The 18,319-nt window shown below is 37.0% G+C and overlaps 1 protein-coding gene across 10 annotated transcripts; it reads left to right on the forward strand.

The window, feature by feature from the left end:
* Window positions 1-623: 623 nt before the first annotated feature.
* On the forward strand, window positions 624-18,007 carry LOC143896333 (uncharacterized). Of its 10 annotated transcripts, none has more exons than XM_077404136.1 (18): window positions 624-762; window positions 4,193-5,449; window positions 7,453-7,548; window positions 8,014-8,193; window positions 8,540-8,746; window positions 9,029-9,285; window positions 9,362-9,551; window positions 9,866-10,055; window positions 10,761-10,855; window positions 11,174-11,197; window positions 11,493-11,537; window positions 11,677-11,743; window positions 11,921-12,088; window positions 12,871-13,006; window positions 13,109-13,216; window positions 13,341-13,493; window positions 13,702-13,734; window positions 14,157-18,007. In XM_077404136.1, the coding sequence occupies exons 2-17, from the start codon at window positions 4,610-4,612 to the stop codon at window positions 13,727-13,729; spliced, it is 2,784 nt and encodes a 927-aa protein (XP_077260262.1). In that variant the 5' UTR covers window positions 624-762; window positions 4,193-4,609; the 3' UTR covers window positions 13,730-13,734; window positions 14,157-18,007. The 10 variants fall into 10 exon arrangements, with proteins under 10 accessions (XP_077260262.1, XP_077260265.1, XP_077260259.1 ...); XM_077404139.1 differs by lacking the exon at window positions 13,702-13,734 and having other exon boundaries at window positions 4,193-4,531; window positions 4,644-5,449; XM_077404134.1 differs by lacking the exon at window positions 13,702-13,734 and adding an exon at window positions 3,777-3,817 and having other exon boundaries at window positions 638-762.
* Window positions 18,008-18,319: the final 312 nt, after the last annotated feature.

Below are 18,319 nucleotides of genomic sequence, written 5' to 3' on the forward strand. Positions count from 1 at the left end.
AGAGGCACTTGATTTTTCAATTTGGATTGGCGGCTATTGCATTTCTCGTTGATGTGACACGCATAATTTTGAATTATCCTATACAAAGTCAAGGCTTATTGCCATTTGCCATGCGAGGATGCACGTCGCGTCGGCGTCGTTTGTGCGAACATCTACTTCTGAGTACATTGCACAAGTTAAAATTTCAATTCACAATTGGGACGAAAAATTTTCAATTTGTATTTAAAGCTCATATATATATTCCACTAATTGTAAGTGTATGACAACAATTCTAAAGATACTCTATGTCCATAGGCAAGTCGACCCGTTTTTAATGCGAAACTTGACTCGCGGCGGAAAAGGTGGAAATTTGAAAGAATATAAAGAATATAGTTGAATAAAGATACCTATAGGTGTTACAACGTGATATTGATATAATATTCCTTATATACTTGGAGATGTAGAGTGCACCGAGTAAATGATATTTTTTTCACCCCCAAGAGTCCCTAATCTTGTCCCGCAGGGTATGGGAAAAATCGCGAGAAGTGGCTGGTCCGCTGGTGGTGATGGGCTCGGTGGGGTCGTAGGTCGTAGGGATGCTCGAAACCCAACGCAGACGTCGGATTCTGGCGGGGGATTGCCCCTCCGAGTCGACCGATTAATCGAAAGTCGAAAGTCCGACACTCCGACAGTCAAAGTAGTCAGACTGCCGCGGACCGTCGAGCCGGGCCGCTGCGACCTGCGACGCCGGCGTTGAGCGAAGCGTCCATTTTCCGCGAGGAGGTAGGCCGTAAGCGTCATCGTTGTTATCACACTCGTCATTGTTGTCGTTATCGTTCTCGAGTGGAATAAAGTGCGAAATGTGAATAAGACACGCCGCGTTCGAGCGTGTCGCGAATCTGTGCGATCGATAGTGCGTATAATTGATTGTTAATTAATTACACGATTATATTGATCTACCTTAAATTCGCGATTAATAAGCGAGTGAGTGAGTATTGAAATTATCTGACACCGCGCGATAGATTTGATTAAGATATATACAGTGAGAGACATTATCATACCAAAGGAAATAAAATGGTTGTACCCCGTTAACTTCTCTTTCGTTTTCCAAATTGCTCGCTGTTCGAGGATCTGATTTATTTAGACTTTAGGCCGTTGCAAAATCCACAAGACGCAATGCGCCGTGACGACGTGACAGCGTGACCCTGCGGCGGCTACGGGTTCAAACGCATTTCAAGAGCGATACTGCTTTGACGCTTTCGCGTCGATTAATCTTTCCACGATCCAATTATTCAATTATCGTCTAAAGCAATTGACGATAATTAACATAACGTCAGAGGAACGCGCGAGAAATCGAAGGCATCCCAATCTCCGTTGGTTCGCGTAACTAAAGTCGTCTATCCTCACAATCAGATTAATCAATACCCATTGCTATAGTATCATATTTGGAGTTGTTATGAAAAATGTGGAAATGTGCGCGACGCGAGAATACGCATTGCATATACGACTCACCACTCGCTATTGCTAATTGCTTGCGGTTGCGGTTACCAATTAAATTGCTTAATAAACGTGGAAATCGTTTTGGTGCCCAAATCTTTAGACTTGTTCTTGAAATTGATCAATCGTCGCGTAATCGGGTCGCGCGATTAAATCAATAAACCGCACCTTTCGAAAATCTAGATTTACCAAAATAACGAAGATAGTTTTTTTCCACACACACACGATAATAAAAGTATTAAATAAATTAAAATATATGATAATCAATTTCGGAAAACTGGATATTTTATAAATAAAAATTAGGAAATAAATCTCTGATTGTATAATTCATTCTTTCCACGATTTTTAGAAAGTAAACGAACTTGATGACTACGATGCACACACAACAGTTTTCATTTAGATATTATAAAATTTACTATGATAATTTTTTTTATTTTACTTATATTAATTTTAAATTTTTTTGCTTATTTCCAGTAAAAATTATTTTGAGTTAACGTGGACTATGTGTGGGCATGTAACGTATATATATCTACGTTGATCCGTTCTTTCATCGTGCATAAAAAGTAATGTACATACGTCACTTTTCGGAGCGTTGACATTTTCTCTGATCGAGATATCTTGATCGACTCACGCGTCACGCGTGCAACAAATTTGTCATTAAGATTCCTCAACGTATCGTAAAATGAGATACCGCTTGCAGATATAGTAATGTAAAGTTGATATTACCAAGTTAACGAATCCAAAAGTGACGTAGATAAGAAAATAGTCAAAATAGAGCGAATCGGTCGATTGCCGAAACTTGACCTGAAATGAGTGTGCGATGACCGCTACAGAAATCGAACGCGCGCACTTTCTATATGCTGCAGCTGTAAGCCCGGTAGGCGGTTAAGCGAAAGTGTAACGGCTAACGGCACTTGGAGTAAGGCATACATTCATCAGGTTTCAAGTTTCGAGCGATATCGCTTTTAAGGTCGTTTATCGAACGGTGAATGTGATGGGTCACGTCATTCGTAAGTCGTCATTCGACTTGTCGTTAGTAAGAAAGAATTAACAATCGTCTTAAACGTCACTAAACAGCACTATGCATTAGGCACTAACAAATCTAACGATAAGGATTAGAAGAGGTGGAGACAGAGGCTGACCGGCTGAAGGAGTCAATCGCTTTCAACATCCATTTCCAAATTAAATAACTTTGATCTTACAATAATAAATCTTAAATACCTATATGCCCTGCTTTTACGTGTCTTATGTGTATGAAGATAAATACTAATAAAATAGTTTCTTCTCTTATTTTTTATATCTTGTCTTATCTCTTTATTTATCTTTTTCATACATTTATATATTTATATTTATATTTATATTTGTACGGAAAAACATATAAAATATAAAGACGGTTTTGCGAAAGATTTTCGTTTCTCTAAATCTTTTCGTCATTTTGTTCGTTACTTGTTCGCTTTTGGCGGCTCCGATTGAACTCTCATTAGTCATTGCCCTCTTCATGGCTGACCCGTCCCATTGATCCCGTCGATCTCGACTATTGAATCTATTGATCGCCGACTCGAGATTGTATTTAAATCTTTCTCTCTCCAGCGACGAGCAACAACAACGAGGATTCCTTCTTCTCGTATGTATAACGATCAATAGTCTTTTGCTGTTTACGCAAAATGCGCGCATTCCCTATAATTTCTAATCTATCTCTCGAGTGAGGGAAAATTATGACAGTCAAGTGATAAGACATCGCCAAGGTTGTTGGCGAACAATTCTCGTTGTTGCGTCCATTTGTCCATTACCTGTTATCGCTTAATCCGCAACGAACGATACAACGGTAGCCCGATAGCCGGCTAAAAATATTTGTCGTTAATCACGCTGTGGAACATAATACAATTGTAACGAGACTTTTGTTTTTGTTCTTTTCAACTTTTCACTCAACCATTAAGCATTTACATTTTCTTTTTCAGAACCAGATAAATTAAAATATTCATAGGATTAAAAATATATTAATAAGATGAGAGAATTAAAATATTAATAATGTATAGATAAGGAATGAAAAATAATCTTCAATCTGCAGTGAAAGCAAACTCGATTACTCGATAACTCGATTTCAGAAGCAAAGCTCCGCGCCTCCGTGCACAGATGAAACTTGTGCGAATTCTCCAATGCGATAACTTGCGTGACATTAGACATTATCCGTAGACATGTTATCAGTCGATGTCGAATCGAGTTTTCTATTTTGCAGCTATACCGTATCCTGTCATGGCACCTGATTGCGAGATTTAATCTATCGAATGTTCTTCTTGCAGCTTAATCCTATATCTCGACAAAGAATAAAAGAAAAAAAGATGTACGTAACTCTTATTACTCTTATTACATGGCACGCAAAACGTATTATTTTAATTAATCTCATTGTCTCAGTGTAACAAAGATTTAACTTGAAATCTCCTCCGCTATCTCAAAGACATGGTGCATCGCGCCAAAGATCAGAAGCTATAGACGCATCCTAACTAGGGTATACGCCTAGCTTCTGATCTCTCGGAACGAGAGACTGTGCTTTATACTTTTTATAGACACAGACAGGTAGCGACTAGCACGTAGGAAATACCACGGCTTTATCAGTGATATGTTAATAAAGAAATTGTTACCAAGCTCTCTCGATGGCGAGAGACCTTGAAAAGAGCGTGCCGCTCGAAAGTTCTCAACTTTGATCTCGATCGAATAGTTGGAGGTCTCCGCGGACTCCGAGGCCAACTCCGAGGACGACAACCCCAATGCTAATGCTTGTGGCGCAAATGGCTGGACCAGCCAAACGTTGCAATGGAAAGAGGTGATGAAGAAAGCGCGTGACCTCGAGACCGATGGCCGAGTAGGCCTGATAGAATTGGATAGAAGGTTGCGGATCTTGGAAGCGAAAACGGACGGACGCAGCGCACGCTATAGACACGTGAGTAGACGAGTAGACGACGACCGACGGGCGACCGGCGACGACGACGACGACGTGGAGGAACATTATACGGCTTACGGCTGCCAGTGCCGTGTAGCGTGGCTGGGAGAACCCAAGGTATATGTACGGCGTATTAATAGCCAAGTGTAGAGCAGTGGTGGGGCCGCGGTTGCTCGCGGGTGAAAATAGAAAAGAATGTTTTTGGAATCCAATTGGACTTGGTTGGCAGAACGATGGGGCAATATGGCCGACTTGGCCGAGCGGGTGGACGATCTGATATGCAGTTTCGACTCGACTGGTGAAACGACCATGGATACCCTGTCGATGCTGATATTCGGCTGGATGTTGTTCGGTCTGGTGGTGTTGTGCGTTGGCAAATACGTGTACAATCGTTTTGTGCTAAACGAGCTCACCGCCACCACTGCTGTCGCCGCCGCCGCCGCCGCCGCCGTCGCCTCATCATCATTGTCGTCATCGTCGTCGTCGTCGTCGTCGCTGCAGCTTGGCAAGGATGGTCATGCCCGTCACGACGAGAGTGTCGTGACGACGGGTGTCGCTGGTACCATCGTTGGAAAACTGTTCGACAAGTCGAAATCGGTGTCACCGTCCTCGTCATCGCTCGCGAGGGCTGTTACCGGTGGTGCAGGTGGCGGCGGTGGTACCGTTAGTGTCGGTGGTGGTGGCGGCGGCGGCGGTGGTGCCGTTAACGCTACTGGTGGTGGTAGTGGTGGTGGTAGTGTCGGTGCCAGTGCCGGTATGGTAGCAGGTGCGAGATCACCATCACCGGGAGGCTACGTGCCGCCCACGCCGCCGATCAGGAAACGTCTGACCCGGAAGACCTCCGGTGCCCTCGTCAGCCCGTCTCGAAGTTCCCGAGCCCTGCATCTCCCGACCGCGACTGGCGCGGATGCCGAGGCCGTGCGTTGGGTCAACGAACTGATCGTGTGGCTTCATCACGACCTCGTCATTCTCAACGAGCTCTTGGCCACTTGGGTAGTTTCTCTCAACGATTTCACCGCTGGCTCCACCGACGAGGTGAGAAAGAGAAAGGGAGAACGGAGAACGTTGCAGATTCTCATTGTTTTAAGCGATTTAAACTCTTTCATTCGTCACACCTCCATAAAGTGTAGTAAAACTAACGAATTTTAAGATGTTAAATTTTGAATCACAAGGAGCGGAAGCTGGTAATTTTTTTAAATTAATAATTGCGACGATTATGCTCGTTTCCAATTCTATAGAATATATTCGACTCGATCATAAAACAAACATTTACACACGACCGCGACGTGTTCCATGAAATTCACATGGAACATGGAACTTTGCACGATTCGTCATTCTCGCGTCGCGATAAGACGAGATACACGAAAAGAGAAAAGGGAATATATGCGTCATGCGATATAGTCTCTCGAATAGGTCGAACGCTCGGGCGCGGGCGGAGCACAAGATACGTCTGATGTCTGATGTCTCATCTTATTATTAGGTATATACATATGTATATGACGCCAAGTTGTAACAAAGTTGAAAGTTTTACCGTTTTCATTCTCCTTTCAATTATAATAGTACATGCGACATCTTGACAAAATTGATCGTATTCAATTCTTCCGCGTTTGTGACAATCGATCAGTCAATTAAAATTAGACTATCTAATATATATGTGCTTTGTCAAATTAGGTATGGGCCGGTGCTTTTCTAGATTTTGCTACTATCTCAAGATTCGAGATAAGAAATTGTAAGCGTTATTATTGAATTGCAAAAATTTGGCGTATTCTCAATTATTTCATTCACATTAATTGAGTCACCTATTCGCATCTATTCGCTTTGCGAATAATTACGATTAAACATTACGAACATTATGAACTTCCGTTATCTTTACTTCAAGATCAGTCATTTTTTCGACATTAACTCTTACCGTCGATAAGTAAATTAACGAATTAAATGTATAAATAAACTAAAAGTAATTAAAAGCTGTCGTCAAGTGCCAACACGAGTGCCAAATGCCAAAATTCCATGTTCTCTAACAATTGGTCTCTATAAATTACGGCAAAGTATCATAATTAATATACTCGCGTATCTTGCGTTAGAACCGGTAACCGGTCGCGCGTGATTCTTTCCTTTTCTTGCGGAGACGCGATAGTCGCGAATGGCTCGCGTTGTCATTTACATGGATCAAGGTAAACGTTACGTGTTACGTCAAAGGTCAGTAGTAAGTAATATATAAAAAAGCGTTACGGTTCGGCGCTGTCCTTGCCAGTTGCCAGTCGCCACGTGTAGCGTGACGTAACCGGCCGCGGCGCGCCACGGCGATGGCATCACTTCGCTGGAATAACTTTAATTTCTTTGAGCGTCAAAGCCAATTCCAGCTTGGCTTAATTAACGTTCGTCGTACGTACATAACGATGTAACTTGAAATTTTTTAAGATATAACATTAATGCACACACACATCATAAAATCATAATGTACAGATTTTGATAAAAGAAATTATCATTTAAGAAGAAAGAATTAAAATATAGTTGAATGACCAAAGCTAGGGTAAAGGATAATATAATTTTGACAAAGACGACGATATTTTGTGATGCGGTTATTATGGTGAAATTGAATTAATTGAATTAATCTTCCTGGATGAATCTTCTGGAGTCAACGAGGGTGAAATGGGTGAAATGTATGCAATTTAATTAATAACTAAATATGATGTGCATAATAATTATAATTGATTAATATTTTATGTACGATTATATGTCTAAAAGTTAGCTTATTTGATATACCCGTTATTTATTCTGGATCAATATCGTACATAAATATATATATATATATATATATATATATATATATATATTATGTATGTATAAATTTAACAATTAATATAATGCCAACGGACAGATTATTCCTAGTTCTTATTCTGCATATGCAAACAATTGTACGATTTACGATTGCGTCTCGGATAAAAAAGACGGCAACGAGATAATTATCACGCGTATTATAAAGAGCGTGACGCAGATGTTTTTCCGGTGTGTCGCAATTAGACATTTATATGTTTCAGCACGGAGTCGGCGTCGAATTTGTTCGCGTACTTCCAGAGACTTATCCGCCAACCTTGTCAAATATTTTCTGCGAATGCGATTCAAAGGACGATGTGGTACGTAGACGTCCCGTTCTAACCTCTCACTAGCCTTTCGTACTTGGAATTTCGTCAAGATACCAATTTTCTTTTAATTTCATCACTCTCTCTCTCTCTCTCTCTCTCTCTCTCTCTCAACTTTTAAATTTGACAGGATCAAGGATCAAGAATCAACGTTTTTATTGAACAAAAGCCATAATATAAAAAAATCTTATATATCATATATTCGTATATAACTATTTTTGTTTTCTGAAGCTTCAGTGTTTTAAATCAATTATTAAATATTTAGATTTTAGATGTTAGATTAGTAATTTAATATTTAGATATTATAGATAATTAGCGATTAATCACTAAGGGCCGGTTATGTGTCTTTGTTTTTCTTTCAAATTAAAGAAGGATAGACACATGGAAGGATAATAGGTTGGAACGTTGGAACAACCAGCCCTAAAGGTTAAGAAATAACTTCTTCTCTCGTATGTTTAGACTATCACATGCGACTGCGAGGCTACTCCAGCTTTGCAACTGAAAGCATTTCGGCAACGAGGGGATAAGGTGGAGGTTAATCACTATCGGGTCAATGTCAATCGTTTCCGCGCTCGCCTCAACGTCGTCTGCATCACCGAGAAGCTGCTGATCGATTTGAAATGCGACGGCTGGCCAGAGGTGCGTGCTGTGCGTGCAACATTGTTATCGGCATCGGCGGATTTCCTGTGATGCTGTGATGCAACACGCGGAAACTTCCGTCCCGTCGTTGTGCAATCACAGCTATTTGCTACTCGTTCTGGATCGCGACAATACATCGTGTTTATATACATATACGCATATACGTATATAGTCTAAGTCTTCGTCGTCTTGTAGATATATCGATAGACCAATAGACATAGAGAAGAAGAACGATAAATATTTTTTATCAATTTTGTAGCATTTTATCTGACAAAAAATAAATAGTTGCGGTAGGGGAAACACATTTAATGAAACAATATTATCTACTATTCTCCCCGTATCATAGGTGAAAATCTCTCTGGCAGCGGTGGGCACAATAAAGAAAGACTTGGATGAAAGCCAGTTGCAAGAAGTGGTGTCGGAAATTGTGGTGGGTGCCTTGCGAGGCATCAACGTTCACCTCAATCTTTCTCAATATCCCACGTGTCCTCGATTATGGAGAGAGCCGCCTCCTCAGCCAGGCTTCTTATATCCTATACATTACGACGGTGTAGTAAGTTGTTGATATACTAAAGCGATTGAGAGATATTGTTGATGAGATTAAATAACTAATTGCAAGTATTTATTTATTTGTAAGTGCGTGTGTAAATTTTTCTTGCCACTTTGTTCAACAAGATTTATATTGCGCTACAAGATTTATAGTAGAGTTTTGAAAATATATAATTTACCTTTCTCAGAAATAGGATTATTGTTGACAGTATAACGCTTCACTTGAAAATTATCACGTGCTATTATCATCATGCGCACGCTCTCACTATGACGACTTTGCTCGCAGAACGCCTCGAATTCGATGGTTCCGCAGCCACCGCATCAACGCCTTCAAGGACATACCGCACCCTCGTCAGCACCAATACAATATATGCCTGGCGAGAGACGTTTGCTCGTGAAAGTTGTGAAAGCTATCGACCTCGGTGGTCAGCAAGGAGCCGTGGAGCCTTACTGCGTCGTGGAGTTGGATGAACCCCCGCAAAAGAATCAAACCTCTATAAAGAGAGATACCAAAAATCCGCTGTGGGATGAAGCGTTTTTATTGTAATTGTCCAAATGGAAAATTTATGTGGTTGCGCGATTAAAGCGGCTATATATAAACTTCCATATATATTTGCAGCGACATAAGCCACAACACGAGCGAGGTGTTATTAGAGGTGTTCGATCGTGTCAACAAAAGTCAACGATTCTTGGGGCTAGGAATCGTAGGTGTCGAGGAACTCCTCGCGAATCCGAGCCAGCGGCAGATCATACCTCTTCAAGCACGACCATACGAGGAAGATGACATTACAGGCACTCTCACGGTGGAGGTAATCTCGTTCTTATTAATTTTTTATCTACTTGATATCTCTCAAAAACACGGTATTTCCGGAATAAAATATTTCTCTAATAAAATATTTTCAAGGAAAAAATTGAGATATTTTTCAATAAATGTGAAAACTGAAAAGTTCTGAAATCATTTTTCTTCTGTTAAATGTTTGATACATCTATCAAATTTTCACGAATTACTTCAGATATTCGAAATGTCTTAACAAATAAATTATACTTTTAATATATAATAGTTTATTGTCTAGTACGTGTTGATTTGTTAGTTTCGTGCTGTTAAGTCGTTTATATATTTCAGTTTCTGTTCATCGAGGGTGCGGAGGTGCCACAAATTGGGACCAAGCCTTATAAAGTCAAGGAGACGATAAAGCCAGTCTCGCCGACCCGTTCCTACAGCCAAACAAATGTCATCAGCAGCAATAGTCTGAACTACAACAACGGTAACAGTACACTTATCTTGTACGACTCTGCCGCACAGTCGGAAGGGGGTAATTACCGATTACTTATCAGGCGTTGAAGTGTGTCTACATCCGATTGACTTTTTCTTTCATTAGTATATATTAGTGACTTCTTGACCTGTCCTTGTATAAAGGCAACCCTCTGTTTCTCATCACTAGAACCGGTTTGAACCCCTTAGTATGTTAACGCATTTGTTTAAATTATGCATCGTTCATCGCACGTCGAAACCGTTTCTCCGATTCGCTCCGGATATAGTTGGCATGAGAACAATTAAATTCGCATTTCTCATTCACAGTATCGTGGATAAAGCCCTCAAGCGTCACCCGAATGCAACCAAAAATTATTTATTTAAGCAAGAATTAATTAAATATACAGATTAAATGTACAGAGTGTCCAAAGTTTCATATACATACTATACATGTTTTAGTCTGCCTCCATTATTTTCTAAGCTTTAAGTCGTTCATATTTCCACGACTAATGATATGTAATTTTTATTGAGAAAAGTTAATAAAAATTCAAAAATTCCCTCAAATTTCTTCAGATAGGAATCTGAAATATGGAACATTCTGTATAAGTTAGATAAATAAATAATAATGTTTTGGCATTTAAAATGATCAACGCTTTTATAGGGATAGAGAGAGAGAGAGAGAGAGAGAGAGAGAGAGAGAAAGTCGTAAATTTTATCAAATAGATTACGTTTTGCACGAAATTTCATTTAAAAAATATTTTTGCAGACTACTTAACGAATGGCAACGTTGTGGATTCACCATATAAAAGCGGGCAAACAAATGGTAACAAGGGGACGTTGATCGTACACAGTCAGCAAAGGGTAAGCTTGTGAAACAATTAAAAGTACTTTTTATTGCACGAATATTAATGTAACACTTGTGTGAAATAAAGTTACGAATAACTAAAAAAGTTAGAGGTGAATTTGTATGAAAACGAGTAGAGTAAAAGTTTAAAGTTTCTGAATGAGAGATTCCGCAGAATAATTTGCATATATATATATGTACATAAAATAAAAAATTTTTCAATTTTTCAAAAATTATTTGCTTTAATAAAATTACTGTTCATCTCTGACAAATATAATCTTTACGATTATTGTGATTTATACTAAAGCATGATTTTTATTTGATTTTTCTTGCAGCAACCGGAGCGACAGATTGTTAAGGTAAGAAACACATGTTGATTGTTTGCATTTTGTGTGATCGGAATAATCGTTTTTCGCTCATAATACGAAAAAATAAATAAACCTCAGGGATAGTTCTTTCAACGTGATGCAACTTAAGACAGACATCTGGTACGCTGAAGCAAAGATTGAGGAGCAAATTTAAAGCGTTTGTCATTCGTTCGAAGTGTTGTTATTCAGAATTGCATTTCAATTTATTTTAACATCAAGTATCTTTTTTCTGTTTCATGAAAGTATTAACGTGGTTGAGTGCTGTGTATTTACTAATGTGTAACAGGTCACTCTGATGGAGAATGGAAACTGGCAAGAGATATTCCCGGAGGCAAGTGAATTTGTAATACCGTTCTCGTCTTAATAAACGAAATTTCATGATGGGAGTTGGCGAGGGGGGGGGTGGGGGAGGGTACAACAAGAAATAAATCTTGCACCTTGTATAATTTTTTAATACGATCTCTTTGCAGCACGGAGCAAAAGATGTCAATGCTATTTCGGGACCAGAAAGCACGCCTAATTCCTCCAATTCAGAAGGTAAGACTGTTGTAGCGTTGAAATCCCAACCCAGAAAAATTAAACTAAAATTATAAATTATAATTTTAAAATTAGACAATTTCATCTACGCTTATAATATTGTATCCATATCACGAATTCATCATTTATTCTTGCTATAATTTATGAAATGTAATAAACAACATTTATTTTACACAGAGAGAGGAAGAACACGAAGAAAACGACGCGATTTCTTTGGTACCATAAAGAAGCGACTGAGTCGATCCAAGACGAGAAGTAGATCAGTGGGTCCTGAAGGAGAGATCAATCATGAAGATGCTCATTCGAGATCCATATCCGCCGACAGAGCTCGCGATCCTGGCTCTGGTAAGATTTTAGTACCGTTTCAGTACTCTTCGGTGTTCTTTCTTGTAAATTAAATTAATTGTGTCACGTCTGTAGCGACATATAGTTTTTAATGATCGCGTGTTTCATATCTATTGCACGTGTACTTAAGAAATGCAATTTGCTTGATTGCAATTGACATAAATCCGTATACAAGAGATCTATTGATCGATCAGATTACTAGTTTATCACATTAACTTTAAGATTTTAGTCATTTCTCGATTGTATCGTATTGTATTGTATTGTATTGTATGTACTCATTTAAATGCACACTCTCTGTCTTGCTCACATGTGTGTAACTCTCACGGTACTCGACTTTGGTAAGTATCTTATTGTTAGCAAGAAAGAACGTAGTGCGGAAACTTTGTTTTTAAATAGGTAAAGTCGATAATATAAACGATGAGCGTTAATAAATTTGAAAGAAAATTGCGTTATTTCTAGATCTCAATTTACGGATTCAGTAAAATTAATTATAATAATTTAAACTAAAAAAAATCCGATTATTTATCTTCTCAACAATTGAGATCGTTTACAATTCGTCACAATTCGTTACAGACGTCTTGTACTTAACACTACGATAAAATGTATGTATAATATATATATATACTTACGATACGGGGTAATATAGGTTTTTTTAGTATCAGTTGTGTTTAATTTATTAGTGGATAATTTATTCGTTCTTGCGCTTCAAGTTATTTTTTCGTTCTTTTATCTGCATTTGAAAACGTTAGCATATATTTAATACAAATTGTTTCTCCTTTTAGCTCATTTATCGGTACCAGAACAATCGAGACGATCGAGTTTGAGCGAAGCCTCGGGTATAAGCGGAACATCCACGAGAACGTACGTCAACGAAGCTTCCACGCTCGTTCTTGAGACTCTGGAGAACGGTATTAAGAAGTAAGTCATTCCCTCTTCTCTCTCTTTTTGTATTTTTAGAAGGAGACGTGATATCTTTACACACTATTTCATGTTATGTCGTTCCTCTTGCTATAATTTTAGACACTACCTCGTACCACTTTCCCTCGCGCAGAAAAGTAAGTGGAGGAAAAAGGGGACAAAGTTGCACATATTTAACGATCATACGTTTATCGCTAAACACATGGCGGGGTGAGTTTTATATATGTATATACATTATTATCTTGCCAATAAAACAATATTTTCCGACAGAGTATAATAATATCGATAACGATCGATATACGAAATACAATAGCCCGATTTCCTTTGTTTATAGAGGAATAGTTTGCGAGGTGTGTAAAAGAACCCTCGCACGAAGGCTCGGTAAGCAAGGCTACGAATGCAGAGACTGTCAGATGAAGTGTCACAAACATTGTCATGTGAAAGTCGACACGACGTGTCCCACATCCACTATCCAAAGCATCGAGTTGTGAGTATCCTAAACAATACCTTAACAATATCGTTTTAAAATTTAAATATTAAGCTATAAATATTCTCAAGTTCTAATGAAAACTGTAGAGTCTTATTACATTTGCAATTAAAATCTCAAAAGATTTTCAAGCTCTTTATTACGAATATGGTCACATTTATTATTTAATCTTACGAAACATGCCCTAATACAACTTTTCTCGCGTAAGGTCCTTACTGCCAGTACTGAGCGAATAGGATAGGTAAGACTCTCGGAGTTTAGAAATGAGTGCATTTTTGCTAATAGTATCGCGCATGAGGAAGTGCCTGTTCCCAATAGATTGACCGATACACCTCACGTGTTCAATAATCTGCTTGTGAAAATGCATAATTATCTGCTTGTTCCTATTCTTTATAGTCGGGTTTCTCGATTTACATATTCTAGTCGCATATTACCGAGATTAATTGAAAAGTACCTTTTTGAAGACGTTATTGTCGATGAAGCATGATGAACGCATATATATATATATATATATATATATATATATATATATATATGTGTGTGTGTGTGTGTGTGTGTGTGTGTGTGTGCGCGTGTGTGTGTGTGTGTGTGTGTGTGTCTACTTTCCTTATCTGATTCAGAATTCGAAGGGCAATCTTACCCATTAATATTTATGATTTTTAGGATGTGCGTCAAGATTCCGCCACTCGAACGAAAGCCTTCTATGCTTCTGTGTTCGCGATAACTGTGTTCGCGGACACGCGTGTTACACGCGCGATTACATTTTGGACATGCGACTTATTTTTTAACATAGACAAAATAAGACAACGATGATTATAATCCATTTCTAAAAGTTCATGCCTTTCACATTTTAGTTCTTCTATTTCCGAGACGGAGGAGATAATTTAAGCTACATATATTCTGCAAAGTCAATATTCTGCAAATACATCAGTTGTTTTATACAAAAAAATGGACGTTTACATTCACACGAACGGAATTAGATCTTAATGCAAATAAAGTTTGAATTCAACTTAATTTAATTAGAAAATGTCCTACAAATTATTATCTTGTAAAATTATTATTTTGAAAAAAGTAAGTAAATTACAAACGTGTTAAGAGAAGATAAGTATTTATTCTGCAAAATTAAAATTCTCTTATATCTTTAGAGTACAAAAGTCAAATTTTGCAGAATTAATTACCATTTCTACTGTGCTTTAATTCAGTGATCTTTTGCATGATCGTCACGTCTTCAAACACCTCCGTCATCTCTCTCTCTCTCTCTCTCTCTCTCTCTCTCTCTCTCTCTCTCTCTCTCTCTCTCTCTCTGCTGCCTTATTGTCCCAACAATGATAGTGATGTAAGCTTGCATTTCATCATTGATCATTGAGCAGCATCTAATTTCGTCCGGGAAAAAGTGTTATTAAAATAACCAAAAAAAAAAACGCGATAAAATATAGTATAAATACTTGGATAAGATATACTAAAAGAGTATGTAAAATTATATAAGCAACAAGTGTAAAAATCATGCGATTTACAACGGAAATGTGTATACATTTGTATGCATATATGGAAGTGTATTCTGCAAACAATGGATGAATTAAAACTCTATTGTTTGCAGGATGCGCGTCATGCGGCGGTATGTGGCGTGTATACCAATGACTGCGTAAAATAATAATTAATAAAATAACGATATTAATGATAAACAGTAAAAATATAATCACGATAACAATCCTTCTGATAGTAATAACTATGAGATTAATATTAGTCGTAATAACAGTAGCGGACACGGTATAGCAAAAAATGGCAAAAATGCATCAGGTTATTACAGTCAACTCTTCCACATTTGTTTAACTTTCACTTACATTTAGCACAAACATTTTTTATCCGTATCTGTATATAATTTTGCCTTAATGCAAAAACGCGTGTTTACGCGATTTACGCATTATCAGAAAACGACGAGGTTGTATTATTTTGGATTACCGCGTTCACGCGACGATGGAAGTCAAGTCATCTCAATAAAAATTCTATCAAATGTACGTAGATAAATGCGAATACATTGCAGATCCAAGTACATATTTGAATACATAAGTAAGAGTCTATGGTGTAATTTAACGAGTGGTGTTAGAAATTTTTCTTTTCAAGAAATATATCCAACACCAGCTTACGGTGTAACAACGATATATATTTTTTACACATTTATTCATATAAGAAAAGATAAAGCTATCCAACTCTTTTAAAATATGTTAGGAATATATCAAGATATACTCGATTATTAATAACACATTATTTGCAATCTATTGTAAATAATATTCAAACTCTTTCCATTTTAGTGCATTTTTTTAAATTATTAATATAATTGCAAAATGTGTGTGAGGAAACCTGGATAAATGGACGCGAAAAATATATATGGTAAATCCATATGCATAAACAATACATATGTATATAAATCTTTAGAGTCTCAACAATTTTCTATTACTTATATACGAATTAAGAGAAAAAAATAACGTAAAACGCACCAGAAAAACATTAAATTACTATGATGTGTGAGTTATATGCTTAGATTTATATATCTCTCTCTATAACGAACATCGTCGGAGTACAAAATGCAATCAAAATGCAAACAGAAACGTATATTATATATAGCGATGTATTTACACATAGAAATGTGATCTTATTGTTAGAAACTAATTTTTGGCAAAAAGTTTAACGATGAAAGCAAACATGAATTATTTCCCTTATTGTATTTTTGTATAATTAACATTCTAAACAATGTACACGCAGCGTCGCAATTTCACTGACAATGTTCTGTGTAATCACAACTAATTGCTAGCAAACCCCACTGACGAGTTTCGTATAGTCAGCGAACGAATGGTGCTAAATAGAAAGCGGCAATTATACAAATGCGATCATATCGCGTCGATCGTTAATTTGTTAATCTCTAATACGCATACGCATACGCATACAATATAGGTACGTACATCAAAAAATACGCATAAAACATAAAACAATCATATTATATATAAATCGAATCAAATTCGAATTCAATTTTTCCTGTATATACATGTACAGGCTGTGAAATATAGGTACTGTAAGCAGATTTATATGATGACGAGACACTCCGTTTCACGCGCGAGTTGTATCCACGGGCGAGTAAAACTTTTTGAGTTTAGAATGGGAGAGATACAGAGAGTTAAGTAACTCTATACACATCTACTGCATTTATTAAAATTTTTTTATTCGCGCGGAGAATTAATATTGAAGATATATCTAATATAACATAATTATTTAACACATGACATTTTTATTTTATTAATTTAATATATGTCACAATACGCGCGCGCGCGAGAGAGAAAGAGACAGAGATAAAATAATTGATAAAAAAACATGTATTTTTATATAGGTACATAATATATATCTTCAATATTCGTCACCATAAATGGGAGAAATTTCAATTACTTTACTATTCTATATCAAGAACATAGTAAAATTAGAAAGAAATACGTATACGCACATACATATTTCAAGTGTAGTCTCCCTGTGGATTTGTCAGCCATACATTAGACGATAGAGATTTACGGTCACCACTCACCGGCTACAATCAACTGATACTTACTAGAGCGCTTAAACTTGATAAAATGACACCAATTGTCAATTTTTGCACGAATAATCGTATTGTTTAGAAGCATCGCGCAGTTGCGGGTTCGTAATTGAAAGTACAATGACATGACACATTGCAAAGCAATTAAATCGTTAAGATAATTATATATAACGATGGATAAACTTCTTCCTCGTTCGCGCTCGGCAATACGCACATCTCTTTTCCTATATCCTTTTTCCTATCGTTTGTTTACCATCCAAAGACTATGAGTCGCGCGCGTTATCGTAATTACTCAAATAATGAAATAATTATAAAGCGTTGACGCTGAAATATATATATATATGTGTATATATATATGTGTATATATATATATATATATATATATATATATAAGCGACAACGATTGTGCCTATAATGATGTTGTATAATAATAATAATAATGTTATACACTCTTTTCAGAAACACAATAGAAAATCTATTTATGGACGATATTTCCTTTTGTTCCGCAAAAGCTTCTGATTCTCAATCCAACATCGATCGTATCTTTCTGTTCATGTGTATAAAGTTGGATTTAGAATTTTAGGCGAAGCGAGGAAGCGAGAATGGACAACCACAAATGAGCGACTTTAATATGAGGTAAACGAATGGTCAATATCGCTACGCCGCACTGTTCATCTCCGTCAAAGTATACGTTGCTCATTCATGTTTGTTCGTGCTCGTCCACTCGATCCGGATCCGGTTTAACATGATGTAAAGAAATTATGACAATGTTGATTATTATGCATTGCCGATTTATAATAATAATAATAATAATACAATTATAATTATACATAATATATATAATGTTACTATTAATAAATTACAATGGATGACGATAAGACGATAATTGTATAATTTAATGTTACAGAAAGTAATATATTGTGATTCTATAACGTTACATCTCTCTATTCAATCCTTTTCCATTTGTTTCACTCGACTCCTTTGAAACTCAGTTCAAGCAGAATTGAAATAACTCTTTCAATAATCGACTTTGGATACTATACGGTCAGAATAAAATTAATATTATACGTATTTCGTGTTTTATGAGAATGCTTTGAAATGCCTTTATAAAGATTCGACAGAGGCGTTATTTTATATGGAATATTTGCTTGAAATCGGTAGTTTTATATCTTATTATATATATTTTATTAATTATATATATACACATACATATATATATATATATATATATATATATATATATATATAT

The sequence above is a fragment of the Temnothorax americanus genome, unplaced genomic scaffold, assembly GCF_048541705.1.
Source record: "Temnothorax americanus isolate GAGA-0224 unplaced genomic scaffold, ASM4854170v1 Scaffold18, whole genome shotgun sequence".
In the NCBI taxonomy this organism is placed as follows: Eukaryota; Metazoa; Arthropoda; class Insecta; order Hymenoptera; family Formicidae; genus Temnothorax; species Temnothorax americanus.

What these genes read in the sequence shown, in the direction of transcription:
- LOC143896333 (XM_077404133.1), top strand. Translation starts at nt 4,610, where the DNA reads ATGTTTTTGGAATCCAATTGGACTTGGTTGGCAGAACGATGGGGCAAT. An exon ending in GCGATTCAAAGGACGATGTG is followed by an intron (nt 7,549 to 8,013) that starts GTACGTAGACGT and finishes TCGTATGTTTAG; the next exon opens with ACTATCACATGCGACTGCGA. An exon ending in AGCTCGCGATCCTGGCTCTG is followed by an intron (nt 12,089 to 12,870) that starts GTAAGATTTTAG and finishes TTCTCCTTTTAG; the next exon opens with CTCATTTATCGGTACCAGAA.